Source organism: Chiloscyllium punctatum, chromosome 44 (genome assembly GCF_047496795.1).
Source record: "Chiloscyllium punctatum isolate Juve2018m chromosome 44, sChiPun1.3, whole genome shotgun sequence".
Classification (NCBI taxonomy): domain Eukaryota; kingdom Metazoa; phylum Chordata; class Chondrichthyes; order Orectolobiformes; family Hemiscylliidae; genus Chiloscyllium; species Chiloscyllium punctatum.
In genome coordinates this window covers 16,257,486-16,278,351 of record NC_092782.1, presented here as the reverse complement: position 1 = coordinate 16,278,351, position 20,866 = coordinate 16,257,486, and the positions used below count along the sequence as shown (strand labels likewise).

The window sequence follows — 20,866 nt, the reverse complement described above, 5'->3', positions numbered from 1 at the left end:
ATTTAAGTAGAGTGCAGCATCTAATTGTTTTTTAGTTCTTATTTTCAGTTTGTGAAAATTAACATTTTTCAAAGTAATTTTCGAATTATTTTCTCTCCACATCATATTTCTGTTTGCTAGCCTACATTCAGTGTCAGTGAACAGGTTAGTAAATTTGATTTTAAATCGAACATTAGATCATGAAAACTGATCAATAGGTTATATTGCATGTAACACGTGGCGGTGTGCAATATAATCTTTCTTTTTGGTTGGATAGTTTTCCTTTTCAATTTTGCAGTCACACTCAAGCTGTCTGCTCTTGTAACATTACTTTATGATCCTTTGTATGATAATGTTGCTGAGACTGTTACCCTATGTCTGTACTGTTCCTCCCATTTTATGTGTTTATATGTATTACCCTGTATCGTATTTGTGTGGCATGCAGTGATAATGTACCTGCTGCGATTTGTTCATCATTGAAAGCTTTCTACACCCTGGGACCGGGTAAGGGGAGAAAGTATTTTATTGAATTATCAAAATAAATGACATTCATTGATCTTTTGCATTGTTGAAATGCTGTGAGGTTCAATGTTTCTTAATTTTGCTGTTCAATGTACAGTGAGATTACTAGGACAACTTTGAGTGTTAATTGTGTTGTGTATTTTACTGGAACAACTTGTGCCAGTATTCCCTGATATGTTTAACTACTCTATCAAGTGAACTGGTTGCAAGGCAGCCACAAGGTGGCATGATAATCCAATCAAAATACCAGGTTTTAAGTGTGGGAAAGGGGAATTGGGATTGTTCCTTCCCTATCAACATTGTGTTGACTTAAAAGGAAGGGTAAAGTTAATGAAAATTACAGATTAATATTTTTGAAAATAACTTCAAAGCCTGTTAAAGTTGTAATCTACATAATTTATTTAGAATTCAGTGATAGAACAGAAGCTGCTGGAAATATTTCAGTATTGCAATATTGGAGAGAGAAATGGAGGTTAACATTTTGTTGCCAACCCCTCCTCTCAAATTTTATTTCAGATTTGGCATCTGCAATATTTTGCTTTTTTTAAAAAGAACTTTAAGGGCTAGCAGTTTTCTTGAGTTTGCATATGATTCTGATTGAGCTGATGAGGCAAATGTGGAGCTGCCAAAGGTCCACTAATTCCTTTAGGGAAGGAAGTACGTCATCCTTACCTGTTGGATCTACATATGACTCCAGATCCACAGTGATGTGAAAGACTCAAAACTGCCCTCTTCAGTGGTCTAGTAAACCACTCAGTTCAATTAAGTATGCAGACAAAATGACACGAATAGACATGAATGCGAGCATCTGAAATAGGCCATTCAAACCCTTGTGTCTGCTCCACTATTCAGTAGAATCATAATTAATCTGTTGTGTTTTGAACTCCAAGCCACCTACCCTGATAATCTTAAATTCCCTTCTCTAACAAGAATCGATTTACCTCTGCCGTAGAAATGTTTGTTGACCCTGGCCCCATTGTCTTCTGAGGCAGAGTGTTCCAAAGTCGCACTACCCTCTGAAAGGAAAACAATCTCCTTACCTCTGTCCTCTAAGGGCAACCTTCATTTTTAAACACTGCCTCAGGTTCTGGGCTCACCCACATGTTCACGTCGTCAGGACCATTAGAATCTTGTAAACTTCAATCAAGTCATCGGTTCTGCTTCTGAAGTCCAGTTGAAATAAGCCCAGCCTGTCCATTCCATTCCTATAAGGCAATCTACTTATTCCAGGTATCAATCCAGTGAACTTCCTCTGAACTGCCTCTAATACATTTACATCCTTATTTAAGAAAACTAAAACTCTGTACCATTTTCCAGATGTCTCATCCGTGTTCTGTATAACTGAAACACAACATTCTTAGTTTTATGGTCAATTCCTCTTGTAATAAAGGATAGCATTCCATTAGCCTCCTTAATTGCTAACTGTATCTGCATCTTAATTATTGTAACTCTTGCACTAGAGCACCTAGATCACCTAGATCACTGTACGTTGCTTGCTTCGTTTATATTACACTCTGTTTTTAGTTCTTCCTGCCACAGTGAATAATGTTTTCCCACATCTTCTAGAAATTTGCTCACTCACTCAGTCTGCCTGTACCAGCCTTTGGCCTCCTTACATCCTCTTTACCTTTGTGTCATTTGCAAATTTAGTCTTCATCTTTGATCCCTTAATTGAAGTCATCAAGACTTTCTTGGTATAATATGTAAAAAGCAGCTCCCTTTAGGAGCCTCCTTGCAATGTCATACCAATCAGATAAAGACCCATTTGTGTGTTGTTTCTTGCTATCCAGCCAATCATCATTCCTTGTTAGTATGTTCACCCCAACATGCTGAGGCTCCTACTCTGTGCAGTAAATATTTTAGGTGGCATCTTCTCAAACGCCTTCTGACAATCCAAATTTAAATCCCTATAACTGCCGTTCCAGTTCCTCAAAGCACTATGATAATCTGTTTAAACATGATTTTCCTTTCATAAAATCATGCTGACTCTTCTGATTACATGGAATATTTGTAAGTGTCCAGCTGTGATCATCTTTATGGTTTGTCAGGGGGCACGTGTTTGAATCAGATGTCAAGCTAACCGGTGTTTAGTTTCCTATTTGCTGCCTCCCTCCCTTGAATGGAGGAGTTATATTTGCTACTGTCCAGAATCCAGCAAATTTTGGAAAATTAACGCCAACATATCTCCCATTTTAGCCACCTCTGTTATGACCAGAAAATGAAATCCATCTGAACCCAGAAACTTGTCAGCCTGCCCCTCCAACAGTCTGCTAAGTCCCACTTCCCTGGTGATTGACATTTCACTAATCTCTCATTCTCCTTTCCACCTTCAGATTTATAGCTATTATTGGAATGTTTTTGTATACTTTGTAGCGAAGATGGAAGTAAAATATTTGTTCATTTCTTCTGCTATTCCTTATTATTTGTTAACTCCCTTTTCTCATTCCTTATAGGACCAACACTCAATTTATTTACTCGCCTTTTTAAATCGCAGTAAAAACATTTGCTATTCATCTGAGCATTTCTAGCTTGCTTCCCCTCATGCTCAAGTTTTTTTTCCTCCTGAATAATCTTTGAGTTATTCTTCTGCTGTTTTTTGTTCCGTCCAATCCTCTGACTTGCCTCTCATTGTGCAATTGTACATTTTTCTTTAATTTGATGCTCTCCTTAACTTCAGTTAAACATTGACGGTTGGTCTTCCACTTAGAATTTTTCTTTATAATAAGAATATACATATTCTAAGTACTGTGTTCTGAAATATCTGTTTAAATAAGTTTCTGTAGTGCAGTGATTATCACATTCGCCTAACATGCGAAAGGTGTCTGGTTCGGAACCGGACAGCTACCGCTTTGTTCACGACTGAAGTCTTTTGATGGGAGGCACAGTGGCTCAGTGGTCAATACGGCTGCGTCACAGCGTCAGGGACCTGGATTCGATTCCCACCTCGCGTGACTGTCTATGTGGAGTTTGCACATTCTCCCTGTTTCCTCAGGGTGCTCCGGTTTCCTCCCACAATCCAAAAATGTGCAGGCCAGGTGTATTGGCCATGCCAAATTGCCCATCGTGTTAGGTGCATTAGTCGGGGTAAATATAGGGTAGGGGAATGGGTCTGGGTGGGTTACTCTTTGGAGAGTCGGTGTGGACTTGTTGGGCCGAAGGGCCTGTTTCCATACTGTAGGGTATCTAATCAAATGTCTGTCCCTAATTCTCTGTGTGGATCTATCCCCTAGCATAGCTTTCGAATTCAGTTAAGCTAGTTCAAAATAGTTGACCTTATTTAGGTTTGAAATATCAATCTTCGATCCAATCTTCTCACTTTCAAACTGAATATAAAGATTCATCATATTGTGGTCAATGCTCCCTGCGGATGCCTTTACTCAGAGGTCATTAATTCTGTCACATTACATAAACCTAACTCTACTAGAGCCTGCTGTCTAGTCTGTTTCATATGTGCTGCTCTAAAAAACTATCTCAAAAACATTGAGTTCTTCATGCAGACTATCATTGCTAGTGTGACTTTTCCAGTAGACTAAAATGAATTAATTATTGCCATCACTTTATCACAAGAATGCAGTATTCCTTGTGTACTTTGTCCACATTGTGGTTACTTCTGAGGGGCTTGTAGACCACTCTCACGAGTCATTTATTTTCTGCCTACTATTCCTCATCTCCATCCAAACCGGTTCGACAGCCTCATTTTCTGAACCAAGCTCATCTCTAATTAATGTACAAATGTCATCATCATTAAACAGAGCTGATCCCCTGTATTCCCTTTCCTATCTTCCTGTTTTTGTTGAACCCCATATGTGCCTCAATATTCACGATACAATCCTTGTCATCCTGTAGCCACATATCCGTAATGGCTCTCTGAGAGGAGAGGCAATGGTGGTAATATCATTGGTATCAATCCAGAGAATGTTCTGGAAATGCAGGTTTGATCCCGCCATGACAAGTGGTGGATTTAAGTTTGATAAGAAAATCTGGAATTAACATTCCAATTGTGACCTTGAAATTGTTGTCAGGAAAAATTCATCTGGGTCACTGTGTGCTTTAGGGAAGGAAACTACATGTGGCTCCAAGCTGCTAGCAATCTGGTTCACCCTTGACTGTCCTCTGGGCTTTAGGGATGAATGATAAATACTGGTGTCCAGGCATTAATTTAATTTTTAAAAATCTGCTGTGGTCAATCTGAAGGCATGGGAGATCATCAGAGATTTCATCACTGCAATAGGTGTGCTTAGGGAAGATTACCGAGTGAGTGGGTTCCCCACGCCAGCTTACTCCCACTGCTATCTAAATTGGGCTCATTTCTCTCCAGTGAGGATGGGCATTGTGACTGTGTAATGATATCAATAAATGTTTTGTTGAAAGATTAATACCTAGAGTAGCCTTCTAGCTGAGGTAGATGCACAAGGAATAATGGAGCCGTTCATAAAACAAATGGGGATTAATTGGTGTCTGTAAAAGTGTGGACTTGATGGGCTTATGCCCGAAACATCGATTCTCCTGCTCGTCAGATGTCGCCTGACTGGCTGTGCTTTCCCAGTGCCACACTTTTTGACTCTGATCTCCAGCATCTGCAGCCCTCACTTTTTCTCTTAATGGTCTTGATGGCCCAAATACAACCAAGTAATGGTGGTTGAGAGTTTTAGTGAGAGAAGGAAAACTAGAAATTAGTCAAATCTGAATGGCTATGGCATCACTTGCGTAAAAATCTATTTCAAGCCGGTTGATTTGTGTTAGGAAATAAAACTTCAATTGTTTTAAACTTTGTATACATCTGATATCTTGACTGGATATGCATTGTTTCTGTCACCTTCTCAAAGTTGTAAACCATCTACAGAGATGAGACTTGATGCTGCAGCAAAGCGATAGGACTCAACAAATTAAAAGTTGCAAAGTGGTTTAGCAATTGTGAAGGTCCTGCACCATCTAATACACTAAATGTTATGGAAGTATTTATAGTAACATGGTGAAATTCACACCAACATTGTTCTTGTAAGTTCTGTGTGTACTGTCTGAATATTGCAATCACATGTGACCACAATTTGTATATATACAGCATGCTTAACAAAATATCCTGAGGAGCATTATGAAATAAAATATGATGTAACCTGGATAATGACATTTGATCAGATGCCCAAAAGCTTGCGTAAAGAATTTAGGTTTCAGCAAAACCAAGGCAGAGATGATTACGAAGGGTATTGTCTAGTTTGGAGCTCAGGTAGTGCAAGACTTGATCAGCAGTAATAGAGCAAATAAAATCAGAGATGATCAAAAAGCCAGCATCAGAAGAATTCTGATATCTCCGATACACTACATGGGAGGAGAGAGGTCATCATGTAAAGGGCAAATTGTAAATGATGAATAGGAGGTGTGAGGGGGCTGAGGATAAATCCTTGGGAACAATAGAGATAACCATGCTGGAGTGGGAAGAGAAGCCTTTGTGTACACACACACAAAACTAATATGTTAGTCATCTTGTTGCTAAAGATGGATAAGATCATTTTTGCTTGCCTACATACAGAAAAGAACAAACATAACATTACTGTTCAGGCCACTTGTACAAAGCATAAGCTGTATGCAAGGATTAAATGGTGCTGAAGGTAATAGAACAGTATAACCTTTATTGTCATGTATAGTGCAGGACAGAAGCATAGGAGTACAGTGAAAAGTTTTTACAATGGCTGTTTTTAACGGTACCACCTTAGGTACAAATACCTAAGTGCAAATCTTGGATACAAAAGAGGAATAAAAGGTAAGTAGTAGCATTACTTGGTATCCAAAACATTAGTTAGAAATAACATAGGAGTGTGAGGGGAAGCCTGGATTCCAGAGCAGCGTAGCTGAGTGTCGGAGCGGAGCGGACTGGAGGCTTGGAGAGAAGCAGAACGTTTGTTGGACTGGTGCCTGGCGCGGATGGTCCGACCACATGCTGAGCTGCTGCTATTTGAAATTCTTTACTGGTTGGAATGTTATAGCTATCTTACTTCTAACTTATTTTTTAGACACTAAGTAATGCTACTACTTTGCCTTTTATTCCTCTTTTGTATCCAAGATTTGTTTCGCACTCTGATGTGGTGCTACCCTTGAGCCAGGTCGTACCTTACTTTGCAGGTAAACTACAAAAAATTCTCTTCTAATCTTAAAAATGTGCTTTTATTAAAGCCAAAACTGACCTATCTTAATGGCCCCAAAAGATAAGTACAAGTTGGAAAAGGATTTTATTGATGTGGTCAGTTCCCTGCAGCTTAGGTATATAACATTGGTTTATTGACTGTAAGCAAATACATATTACCTTTACATTCTGACTGTCCTTCATTTAAAGGAAGAACAACATGCAAACACTTCAGCAAATTATGACGTAGAGCTTCTCCACCAAAAAGATGCCCATACTGAACTACTAAGAAGTGGTAAGTGACAGTTTGGACTTGATCTAACCAATACTTGGACCATGTAGCATATAGTTCTATAAATTATTATGTGCGAGGATTTAAGGAAAAATAAACCCTCTCCTTTAAGTGTTCATTCCTTTGGTTCCAAGAGCACTTTTTATCAACTAGGGATCAAACACCATTGCATTCTTGACTCCCCTCCTGACTTATATCCCATGAAGAGCTTGTACAAAACTCTGTATCCCATCCTGCAGCCTGCCGTGTTCACCCATCTCCCCAGTGACAGCGTGCTATAACCATCATTGGCAATCGATATTTCAATTTAAGAGTTCTTGGTATCATTGTTTTCTAATCCCATTGTGGTTTTGCCCCTCTACCTCAGTTATTTCTTCCAGCCTGGTGATATAAAATGCTCTACAAGGATTTTGAGGAAAGAATATATCCTGAAACATAGAACCATAGAGATATACAGAACATAAACAGACACTTCAGTATGACTCAGCCATGTTGACCAGATATTCTAAATAAATCTAGTCCCATTTTCCAGCATTTGGCCCATATCCCTCTAAATCTTTCCTATTCCATATACCCATCAAGAAGCCTTTTAAATGTTGTAATTGTACCAGAGTCCATACAGCTCATTTCATACACGCACCATCCTCTGCGTGAAAAAGTTGCCCTTTAGGTCTCTTTTAAATCTTTCCCCTCTTGCCTTACATCTTAGCCCTCTAGTTCTGGACTCCCCCACCCCACCGCCACCACCACCACCACCTTGTCCATTTACCCTATCCATGCCCCTCATGATTTTATAAACCTCTATAAGGTTGTAGCTCAGCCTCCGATGCTCCATGGAAAACAGCCCCGGCCTGTTCAGCTTCTCCCTATAGTTCAAATCCTCCAACCCTGGCAACATCCTTGTAAACCTTGTCTGAACCCTTTCAAGCTTCACAACATCTTTCCGATAGGAGGGAGACCAAAATTGCACGCAACGTTCCAAAAGTGGCCTGACCAACGACTTGTGCAGCCACAAGATGACCCCCCAATTCCTGTACTCGATGCTTGGAACAATAAAGGAAAGCATACCAAACACCATCTTCATTATCCTATCTACCTGCGACTCCACTTCAAAGGAATTATGAACCTGCACTCTAAGGTCTCTTTGTTCAGCAACACTCCCCAGGACCTTACCATTAAGTATATAAGTCCTGCCCTTATTTGCCTTTCCAAATGCAGCACCTCACATTTATTTAAATTAAACTCCACCTGCTACTTCTATGCCCAGTAGCAATGTTCCTCAAGAGTTGGCCCACTCTGAAATAGGAAGTCAGGGAAGTGGAAAAGCCTCAATATAACACTTTTTTTTCCATACAGCTCTAGCACTTTAACATTTCTAGCTATCATATTCATGGTTTGTAATCTACTGAGGAAAGATTGAGCAAGTTGTTCTGAACTTGGTGGAATTGAAAAGAATGAGAAGTGATCTTATTTGAAACCTACAAGATTTTAAGGATGCTTGAGGGGAGATAATGTAGAAGAATCTAAAACTAGAGGACACTCTTAAAGATCAGGGAACTCTTATTTAAGATGGAGAAGAGGGATTCTCTTCCAGACAGAATAGTGGTGGTGAGGACATTTAATTTATCTAAGGCTGAATTAGACAGATTTTGATCAGAAAGAGAGAATTGTGGGAGTTACAGGAAAGCTAAGTCACAATCTAATTAGGCATGATCTTATTGAATGATGGAGCAGTCTTGATATGGCAAATGGACCACTCCTGTTCTCCTTGTAAAATGTTGTTAGATAAGCTCATGTGATATCCAGCTAATCAGTGAGTTCTACACTGTTGTCAGTTTTCTTCATTAACGTTTTGGACAAAAGTGACATTGAGTCACAAAACACATTAGCGCATCTGACCAAACATTTCTTCAAAAAGCTAGGTTTTCAAATGGCATCTGAAAGAAGGAAAGTGAATAAGTTTAAGGGGGGATTGCAGATGAAGGCACAACCACCATTGATGGATATAGGGAATTATGAGGATTCCTGAATAGCCTGGGTTCTCAATGTCAGATGGAAGTTTGTCAGTCTACAGGAGGCTACAGAGATAGCTTGGGGTGAGACCATGAAAAGATTTAAACTAAGGTTGAGAACTTTACAGTTGAAGTGTTGATACGGTAAAAGCCTCTGCAGGTCAGGGACCACAGAGGTCAACTTAATCAGACTTGTAACAAGTTAGGACACAGGCAGCAGAGTTTTCAATCAGCTCAAGCTTATAGAAGAACTAGCAATCAACATTACAGAAAAATGCAGTTTGACCCTTCACATCTGCTCTGGTCAAAAACAACTCCTAACTATTCTAACCCTATTTTCTAGCACTTGACCCATAGAGTGTACATTTAAATATTTAAGTTCTCAGTGTTTCTGTCTGTACCACCCTTTCAGGCAGAGAGTTCCAGCTTCCTGCCACCTTCTGGCTGAAAAAGATTTTCGTCACATCTCACCAAACCTTCTGCCCTTTACCTTAAATCTAGCTCCCAGTCATTGATCCCTCCATCAAAAGTTTTTTTCCCCTGTATAGCTTACTCTGTATTCCTCCTAATTTAATACTTCTCAATTATGTCCCTCTCTTAATCTGCTCTGATTCAAGGAAAACAACCCCAGTCTGTCCAATTTCTCTTCATAATTGAAACTCTCCAGCCGAGGTAGTATCCTGTCAAATCTCCTCTGCACCTTCTTCAGTGCTCATATCCCTCCTATAATGTGGATTCCAGAACTGCACACAAACTCTAGCTGTGAACTAACCAATGTTTTATGCAATTACAGCATGACCTCCCTGCTCTTGACCTTTATGCCCAGCTAATCAAGGTAAGTATACCCATATACCTCCTTAACTACTTTATCTACCTCTCCTGATACGTTAAGGGACCAGTGTACATGCACACCTAGGTCCCTCTGATCCTTGGTGTTCCCCAGGGTCCTAATGTCTATCATATATTTCCTTACCTTGTTTGTTCTGCCCTACTGTAATACCTAATTTATTTGGATTGAATGCCATTTGCCACTGATCAGCCCATCTATATCCTCTTGTAGTCTGAGGCTGTCCTCCTCACTATTTACTAACCTAGCAATTTTTGCATTATTTGTGAACTTTCTGATCAACACTTATACATTTTAGTCAATTTTGTTAAAAATTGCATCCACAAGGTCCCCAGCTCTGACCCCTGCAGGACCCCCGCTGGACAGATTTCAAGTTGGAAAAACGCATTTCAACCATTGCCCTCTTCCTGCCACTCAGCTGATTGTGGATCCAATTTGCCAAATTTCCTTGGGCTCTTACCTTTGCTATAAGTTTCCCATGCAGGACCTTATCAAAGGATTGTTCCCACTTAACAGCTTGAGGGATAATGCTGTATGCTTATCAACTGCCAAGTTACCTACGCAACAATAACCACTGTTCAAATGTGCTTTATTATAAAGTGCTTTAGATATCTGAGATAATGGAAGCTGTTATGCCATCAAAAGTCCTTATGAGATAACTATTGATTACAATTCAAAAGGAAACAAAAAGATAAGTATACATGTAACAAAAAAATAAGAATTGCTAGGGAAACTCAGCAAATCATGCAGCATCTGTGGGGAGAAAGCAGAGTTAATGTTCGAGTCCAGTGATCCTTCAAAATTGTACTTGAAACATTAATTCTGCTTTCTCTCCACAGATGCTGCCAGACCTGCTGAGTTTCTCCAGCAATTTGTTTTTACTTGATTCAGATGTCCACATTCTTTATTTTATTGTTATGTGCATGTGTAGTAGCTTCATATACCAGAGAGCATCTGTCTTCTAAATTGTGTACCAAAGGAAAGTGTCCAATTCAAGACAGGCATATTTTGTCAACCCACTGAAGTAGAGGTTGTCATTTGTGCAGTTATTTTTCTCATGACTGGCCTTTTAATTGTTCTTCCACAGAATGGAAGAACATGACACCAATGACATGTTTGTTAAATTCTAACATAATTGAATTGTAATATTGGTATAACTAATGTAGATTTTTTTTGTTGTTTTAATTAGATTATCCACCAGCTGCTACAGGGTAGAATAACAAAATACGTTCTCTACAAAGAAAAAAAACATGAGAAATTGTGAAGTTCTAATTCTGCAGCAAGTGATTTTTTTCATTTTAAAAACAATCCAGTTTTTGTGTGCATTTCTATTACCATGTTCCCTCCTTTTGACAGAAAGTAATAGTTACAATTAGATTGTTGTTACAACCACTCTTGATCAAATAATGGGGGTCCATGAACCCTCTATCATGATGGGCTGTATTAATTTGCCAGCCCCATTGAGATGAGGATCCTTCTGTGAAGTCACTGGTGTTAATTCTCCAGTTGCCTTTCAAGCAAAACATTTCCCATCATAAAACCTAAATTCAAACTTGAATCTACAAGTTTAGTACATCAGATGCTGAGTTGGCTCAATTTCTAAATGCAAAACATTTGTGATTTAAATTAAGAAGTTCACGATACCTTTCTTTTACAAAATGAAACAGCAGGAATAGACAGGGTTGATGCAGAAAAAACATTTCCTCTGGTTAGGGGAGTTTAGAACTGGATGCACCATTTAGGATTGATATCAGGAGAAAATCTGTTTTAACCACAATGGTGAATCTTTCGAACGTTATAACCAATGGACCGTGGAAGCTTAGTTTTTGGGAATATTTAAAAATGTCGATAGATTTTTGATTATCAGTAGTGTAAGAGAAATGGAGATAGTGTAGATAAAAGGCAATGAAGTATTTGATCAGCCATAATCATATTAAATGATGGAATAGGCTGAACTGTCTATTGCTGTTCCTATGGTTGTGTAATATGCTGCTTGTTTTTAATCTCTCACTGAGCACACTTCTTGCCAGCAAGGAACAGACCAAAAGTTTCACCTATGTAACTATTTATCTGCTTGTAGGTTGAGTGCATGCGGATAGTAATGAGGTTTTGGTGAGTTAGAATGTTATCAATGGTGGCAGTCTCATCTTAGACAGACCACATGCTTGACAAGGCAGTCTTTCAGATTAATTGTACATAAGGACCCTGTTCAAGAGGATATAAAAGATCTTCAGTTACTTATATGAAGGGTAACTGAGTTCCTCAGAGGCTGACATTTGTCCCTTAATTGACAGTATCAAAACAGTTACCTGGCCTTCTCATTTGTCTTTTGGGGGAGATTTTTCCCTTATGGAGTTGATTCATAAATTTGGACAGAAAGAGGACATTTGATCTATCACGTGCATGGAAGCTCTTTGAGTCATAGATTCATAATCCCGAACTAAACTAGTCCCACCTGCCTGTTCCTGGCCCATATTCCTCCAAACCTTTCCCATTCATGTATCTATCCAAATGTCTCTCAAACATTGTAATTATACACGCATCCACCACTTCCTCAGGAAATTAATTCCAAACATGAGCATGTGTGAAATTTGCCCCTCATATTTTTTTTAAATCTCTCTCTTCTCACCTTAAAAATGTGCCCCCTAGTCTTGAAATTCCCCATCCTAGGGAAAAGACAGCTATCATTAACCCTCTATACTTCTCTTTATTTTATAAATTTCCATCAGATCACTTCTCAACCTCCTACGCTCCAGTGGAAAAATGTCCCAGCCTTCCTTTATAACTGAAATCTTCCATACCTGGCAGCATCTCTTCTGAAGACTCTCCAGCTTGGTAATATCCTTCCTATAACTGGGTGACCGGAACTGGACACAATATTCCAGACGAGGCCTCACCAATGTCCTGTACAACCACAACATGACTTTCCAACTCCTATACTTAAAGGACTGAGCAATGAAGGCAAGTGTGCTAAACACTTTTTAAATGCCTTTTATGTGGTAAAAACTTCAAAGAATTATGTACCTGCACCCCCAGGTCCCTTTGCTCTGCAAACGCTACCCAAGTCTCTACCATTAATTGTATAAGCCTTACCCTTGTTTGTTGTACCAAAATGCAATACCTCACATTTATCCAAATTGAATTTCATCTGTATTTTTCAGCCCATAGACTCATTTGATAGAGATCCCTTTGTAGTCTTAGAAAACCTTCTTCACTGTCTATAATGCCACTAATTTTGGTGTTGTCTGCAAACATTATGCATGCCTTCCATATTCTGATCCAAATCATTTATATAAGTGACAAAACAAAAGAGACTCAGAACCGATCCCTGTGAAACACCGCTGATCACAAATCTCTGAAGACTAACCCTCCACCATTACTGTATCCTACCATTGAGCTAATTATGTATCAATTGGCAAGATCACCCTGAACACCATGTGACCTAACTTTACCATTTAGTCTACCTTTGTCAAAGGCTTTACTAAAATCCAACTAAACAATATCTCTGCTCTATCATCATCAATCTTTTTGGTAACTTTCCCAAAAAACTCAAGTTGTAAGACATGATTTTCCTCATACAAAACCATGCTAACTATCCCTAATCAATTTTTGCGCCTCTAAATGTCCATAAATCCTATCTTTTATAATCATCTCCAACAATTTGGTGGCATGGTGGCACAGTGGTTCGCACTGCTGCCTCACAGCGTCAGAGACCTGGGTTCAGTTCCCGCCTCAGGTGACTGACTGTATGGAGTTTGCACATTCTCCCCGTGTCTGCGTGAGTTTCCTCCGGGTGCTCCGGTTTCCTCCCACAGTCCAAAAATGTGCAGGTTAGGTGAATTGGCCATGCTAAATTGCCCGTAGTGTTAGGTGAAGGGGTAAATGTAAGGGAATGGGTCTTGGTGGGTTGCGCTTCGGCTGGTCAGTGTGGACTTGTTGGGCCGAAGGGCCTGTTTCCACACTAAGTAATCTAATCTAATCTTAAAAAAAAAATTTACCCACAACTGTAGTCAGACTCTCAGGTTTATAGTTCCCCTATTTCTCCTCACAACTTTTCTTAAACAAAGGTACAACATTAGCTACCCTCCAGTCATCGGGCACCTCACCTGTGGTTATGAATACTATCCCTACCTTTTCCCTTTTCTCCTTGCTCCTCTCTTTCCCTTCTTCGCTATTAGCATTTGTAATGATTAAGGTGAGTGGCTAATCATTCATTGAAATATTTTCCATGCTGGAACAGAATTGTAGTTTATCCAGTCTGACAAAGGTGGTTATAGGGTTGCTATTTTAATTTTGACATACTTAAGTCTTCTTGAATAATTAAGTGTTAATCTAAATGATTTAAATGATGCAGGATTGTTGATGTGCAAAATAAGCATTCTTTCAAATGTTTGCCTCTATTTGGAAAAGGTACCCAAACACAAGATTGAAACATGCTGAAATCCTCTTTAACTTGGTATCAGCATAACAGAAAATGGCTCAGTCTTTCCAGTTAGTTTGTAAATATTCTTGCTGTCTTTCTAAGTTGAGGCTACATTTCCATTGCCTTCACTGGAATAGCCACAGCCCTAGTTTGGATTTCTATTGCTTGAATTCCTCTTTATGTAAGAAGAAAAATCTTAATATTACTTCTGATGTTTGTAGGTGACCACTTCAAGGGAAAGAAAGGTAACTGATTGGTAGACACTTCTGATGGTATCCCTCACAGGAGTGTATAAAACAGGAGTTAACTTATTTACCCACAGTAGCAAGTTGACCCTGTAACTATCAATATTTTGATCCAAATGTCCATTGTAGCTATATGTAGTAACTATATGTGAATCAGTATCTTGATATTTTTAGCTCGATCTTTGAAAACAATCTCTGAAATTTGTTTAATTTTGACTATTTAAGTGTCCTACTTTGCATGAGACATCAAGACTGTAGAGGGTGGAGCAGAGTTTCATGAAGGTGGTAATGAGAGAGGAAACTCATTTTAAGGGTAGATGAGAATGGAACAACTTGCAATAGAACAGAGAATATTGGGAAAAGATGTAATCTTTTACTCAGTGCACTTTCAAAGTATATAAAAAAAGTCACAAATCCAATGGCATCATTTAGAGAACAAACGAGAGAGTTTAGGAGAGACCTCTTTATGTATTGGATTGTTTTGTTCTTTGATGGAATATGGGCATCACTGGCAAGGCCAGCATCTGTTGTCATAATTACCTTGATCTGAATGGCTTACTTGGCCAATTCAGAAAGCAGTAATGAGTCAACCACATGTGGGTCCAGAGTTGCATTTGGGCCTGACCAAGGAAGGATGGTAAATTTCCTTTCCATTAGTGAAGTGGGTTTTTATGACAATTGATTTGTCATGGTCCCCATTAGTGAGAGCAGCTTTATATTACAGATTCATTCACTCTGTCAGTAACAGATTCACATTCATTTGATTCATCATCTGTTTATTAAAAACAAGTATGTTTAAAAGAATAACTGAGGGTGGGGTAGAGGAGAAAGGGCAGGTCAGTGGGTTTAATGGAAGTCTTTTTTTCAGAGAGCCAGTCCAGGTGTCATGGGCCAAATTCCGGTTTACCAATAAACTGCAATGGTTGTTTATTTTGAAGTGGATGTGTTTTTGTTTTTCTGTGAATTTTATTTGGAAGTTGTTGGTTAAGATTTATAGCAACTCATCAAATATGTGATGTATGCTCCCAGTGCAAAGGAAAGGTATGTACTCTTGCTAATTTTAAAGAACTTGACCAAGTTGGAGCTTTTGTTTTTCTCGTCCAGTCACGTTCATTTGAACCAGAAGATCATAACACAATGAGATATAGGAACAGAAATAGCCCATTTGGTCCATCAAGTCTTTTCAGTCATTCAGTTAATCATGGCTGACCTGACAATCCTCATCTGCATATCCTTTGTTATCCCTAATATCCTTGAATCACTTACTGAATAAAAATCTGCCCGTATCAGCCTTGGATATGCTTAACAGTCCTCCCTGTCAAGAATTCCACAGATTGCAACTCTGAGAGAATAGATTCCTCATGTCTTCAATGGTTTACCCTTATTGTGAGTTTATGCTGTCTGGTGTTTGACTCCCCACCAGGGGAAACGCATCTGGGCATTTACCCTGTTGTGCCCTCTAAGAATCCATTTTAATAAAGTATCCTCTTGTTCTTCTAAACTACAACGAAGACAACCCAATCTTCTCAAGCTTTCCATAAGAAAATCCCCTATACCTGGAATTAACATAGTGAACTTTCTTTGCACTGTCTCCAATGCCATATACCTTTCCTTAGGTAAAGAGACCATATGATTGCCAGAGGATACGGTAGGCTACAGATAGGCTGGAGACTTGAGTGGAGAAATGGCAGATGGAGTTGAACCTGAACAAATGCAAGGTCGTTTTGGAAGATCTACGCAGGAGTAAAGTATACAGTAAATTGCAAAACCCTTAGTAGCATCAATGTGCAGAGGGATCTGGGCATACAGGACCACAGTTCCCTGAAAGTGGCAACACAAGTGGATAAGGTGGTCAAGAATACATATGGCATGCTTGTCGTCTTCAGTCAGGGCATAGAGTATAAAAATTAGCAAATTTTGGAATATTGTGTACAGTTCTGGTCATTACCAGAGGGATATGGATGCTTTGGAGAGGTTGCAAAAGAGGTTGATCAAGATGTTGCTTGTTTTGGAGGGATTAACCATGAGTAGAGATTCGACAAACTTGGTTTGATTTCACTTCAGTGTCAAAGGATGACGGGTGACCTTTATAGAAGTTCACAAAATGAGGAGAAGAATAGAATGGACGGTTGTCGTCTTTTTCCCAGGGTGGTAAATCAATACATGGATTTAAAGTAAAAGGACATGAGTTTACAGAAGATCCGAGAAGCAAGTGTTTTTACACAGATGGCAAATGCCTTGAATTTGTTGCTAGAGGAGGTGGTGGAGGTAGATACAATAGCAGCATGTAAGAGGCATCTTGACAGATATATGAATAGGCAGGGAGTAGACAGATATAGGCCATGTAGAGACAAACAGTTTTTAGTTTAGAAGGGAATTGTGTGTGGATTGTTCCTGTGCTTTACTGTTCTTTGTCCTTTGAAACTGTTCATGCTATTCCATTTATGCCTTGCAAAGATTTAAAAAGACACCCCTACCTTTATATGCAATCTCATTTGAAATGAAGGCCAACATTCCATTTTCCTTTTCTATTACCTGCTGAAGTTGGATGAATCATGCAGAAGGGCCCTCAAATCTTAGTGTTAAATCTTTCTTTTTGGCCCCATATAAATAATATTTAGTTCTTCTGGTCTTCTTGTTGAAGTGGATAATTTCACATTTTCCCACAATATGTTCCATCTGCCGAGTTTTCACCCAATCATTCAACCTGTTGCTATCCCTCTGTAGACTTTGTCATCCTCACTATTTGCCTTTCCACCCACTTTTGTGTCAACTGCAAAATTGGCAACCGTGCACTCACTTTCAACATCCAAGTAATTAAAATAAACTGTGAATAATTGACTCCAGCACTAGTCCCTGTAGAATACTAATGCTTACAGGTTGCTATACTGAAAATACCCCTTTTATCCCAACTGTGTGTCTTCTATTAGTTAGCCAATCCTCTATCAAGCCATGTTGACTCAGCTTTCCAATCAGGTGCAGAGGAATGAGAGTGATTTAATAAATAATGGAAATAAAATACAAAAGAGACAGCAGATCAGGTGATGCGTTCCAAATGCAGCATATGGGAACTGCTGGATGCAAAGGTGATCCACAATTAATATGTCTATAGCAAGTGTTTGCAACTCAGGTAACTTCAGATTTGAACTGAGGAGCTGTAGTCCAAGCTGTGGACATTGTGCTACATCAGGGAGGGAGCAAGTTACCTGGACACTTTGCGCAGGTCCTTAGATTAGGTAATCCAAACCTGGTCTTTGATCAAGAACAGGGGGATTGATTATCAGTGAGACAGGCATGGAGACCAAGAGAAAGCCCCTGCAACGGTCCAACAATCTTGCAAGGTGTGTGGACATGTGGGAATGGATAAGCAAACTGGCCATAACACCATTCAAATGGGGTAAGAAATAGAACAGCCAGGGTGAATAATATAATTAGGGGATGGATTCTGTGCAGCTGTAATCATGAGATCTGATGGCTGTGGTTTCCTGCCTAAAGGAAATATTCTTAGGGTTGGACAGGAACTTCGGAGTGGGAGGGAGGGATCTGGTTGTCATCATCTATACTAACATCAATTACATGAGGGGACTGGAAAAGAGGCTCTGCGGGAAGAGTTTGAATATTTGGAAACCAAACAGGAAAGAAAAAGCAGAACCTCCGAGATGATATTTTCAGGATTACTACCTGAGCCATGGATAAACTAGCACAAGGTAAAAATCAAGGAATAAATGCGCTGCTGTAAAGAGTGATGTAGCAGGAATGGTTTTCAGTTCATGGGGCCCTATCACAAGTACTGGGACAGAAAGGAACTATTGACATGAGCATAGACTCTTATTGGAACTGTGCTTGAACTTATGTCCTGGCAAATCAAATACCTAGGGATATAGTGAGGGCTTTAAACTGTTCAGAGTGGTGGCGGTGGTGTTGGTGAGGGTGATGCATCGACTTATAAACAAAAAGATATGACATTTCAGGTCAACAACTTTGATTGCCAGAGAACGTGTATAAGCATTTTTGAAAAGCAGCAAATAGGGTGGAAGGGGAGGAAAACTGGTAAAATTTAATGGCTCTTTACTTAAAGGTTTGCAGTAATCAGACCAGAATAAATGAATTAATGACATACACAGAAGTGGTATGATCTTATGGCCATTACAAAGAGACTTTTGAAAAGACAGGCACGCAGTAATGGGGTAGCTTTCTTAATACAAGATAGAATAAGTACAATAACAAGAAATGACCTAGGATCAGATGATGTAGAATCCATGGGTAAGAAATGAGGAAAGCAATACTGTTGGGAGTAGTCTATAGTCTAATCGTCACTGTTCTAAAGACGGAGAATAAAACCAGGCTTTTTTTTAGAAGAAAGGCAGTTCACCAATCACGTGACTTTAATCTTCAGGTTATTTGGAAAATCAAACTGGCAAAGATAGCTATGAAGAGGAATTCATTATGATTTGAGACTTTCCTGAAACAATATGTTCTGGATCTTCCATAAATCAGATTGGTTCTGAATCTGACGATGTGTACTGAGGCACATTTAGTAAATGATCTGAGTAATATATCCTCTAGGGAACAGTGGCCATCACATGGTAGAATTTAGCATTCAGTTGAGAGGAGAGAACTCGGGTCAGAAGCTACTGTGCTCAACACAAATAAGGGTAATTAAAAAGGGATGAGTGTTGCTTTGGCTAGAGTAGACTGGGAAAGAAGCTTGGTAGAAAAGATGATAGAGCAATGTCAGATGTTTGGGAAAATTGCTCATGACTAACAGCAAAGACATATCCCAATGAGGAAGGGCAACTCTGTGAAGGGGATAAATTGGCCATGGTTAACCAAGGATGTTAAGGATATTTAAAGAAAAAGCATACAATGTAGCAAAGATTAGTGGTAAACCAGAGGTTTGGGCAAGTTTTAAAATCAAACAAAGCATGACCAAAAATACTGGATACAGAATTGGCTGGCCCACAGAAGGCACAGGGTGATAGTAGGTGGACAGTATTCAGCCTGGAGCTTGATGACCAGTAGTGTTCTGCAGGGATGTGTTCTGGCACCTCTGTTCTTTGTGATTTTTATAATTGACTTGGATGAGGAAGTGGAAGGGTGCATTAGTACGTCTGCTGATGGCACAAAAGTTGGTGGAGTGGAGGACAGTGTGGAGGGCTGCTGTAGGTTGCAATAGGACATTAACAGAATGCAGAGCTGGGCTGAGAAGTGGCAGATGGAGTTCAACCTGGAAAAGTGTGAAGTGATTCATTTTGGAAGGTTGAATTTGAATGTAGAATACAGGGTTAAAGGCAGGATTCTTGGCACTGTCGCCATCCAAGTTGATAGGGTTGTTAAGAAGGTATATGGTGTGTTGGCTTTCATTAGTAGGGGGATTAAGTTTAAGAGCCTGAAGTTATATTGCAGCTCTGTAGAGCCCTGAATAGCCCTGGAATGTTGTGTTCAGTTCTGGTCGCCTCATTATAGGAGGGATGTGGAAGCTTTAGAGAGGGTGCAGAGATTTACCAGGATGCTGCCTGGATTGGAGGGCTTGCCTTATGAAGAAAGGTTGAGGGACCTCGCGTTTTTCTCATTGAAGTGAAGAAGGGTGAGAGGTGACTTGATTGAGGTGTGCAATATGAGAGGCCTAAATAGAGTGGATAGCCAGAGATTTATCCCAGGTCAAAAATGGCTATCTGAAGGCGACATAGTTTTAAGGTAATTGGAGGAAGGTTCAGGAGAGGTTGGTACACATTGTGGTGGGTGCATGTTATGAACTGCCAGCTGTGGTAGTAGAGTCAGATACACTCAGGGCATTTAAGAGACTCTTGGATGCCCATGGATGATAGTAAATTGAAGGGTTTGTGGGTTAGAATACGATAAAAGGTCAGCACAACATCAAGGGCTGAAAGGCCTGTACTGTTCTATAGACTACAAAGTGATATAAAAACCAACAGCAAATATTAAACATAAAAACAGAGGCACCAAAGTGAGCATTGGCCAGTCAAGAGAATTAGGTTAGGGAAATGGTGGGAAACTGCAGAGGAGTTGAATAAATACTTTGCAACTGTCATCACCGTAGAAGACGCTAATAGCCAACCAGAAATACTAAATCAAAGGGCTAAAGTGGGGCTTGGGGCTGGAAGTAAATGCACTAACTATCACTAGAGAAAAAGTACTAATGAAACGAATTGAAATAAAGACCATTAAGTCTCCTTGACATGATGAGTTGCTTCCTTGGAATTTGAAGGAGGCATCTACAGTGATGGTGGATACACTAGTGGTAATCTTTCAGAAATCGTTATGAAGCGCTAGAGAATTGAAAAATTGTCTGTGTAAAACCCCTAATAAAATGGGAGACACAAAGAATTAGTAACATATAGGCCAGTCATCTTAACAGCTGTCACTGGGATAAGTTAGATTCCATTGTAAATGAAGTAATAGTAGAG

General features: G+C 39.5%; 1 protein-coding gene across 2 annotated transcripts in view; it reads left to right on the top strand.

The window, feature by feature from the left end:
* Positions 1–20,866, top strand: part of ints13 (integrator complex subunit 13) — an 81,835-nt gene that overhangs the window by 29,810 nt on the left and 31,159 nt on the right. The window contains exons 8-9 of one of the 2 annotated variants that reach the window (XM_072562333.1): positions 121–144; positions 6,830–6,914. In XM_072562333.1, the coding sequence (XP_072418434.1) occupies positions 121–144; positions 6,830–6,914 (109 nt within the window). The remainder of the gene's footprint in view (positions 1–120; positions 145–6,829; positions 6,915–20,866) is intronic. The other variant, XM_072562334.1, reaches the window with a different exon arrangement.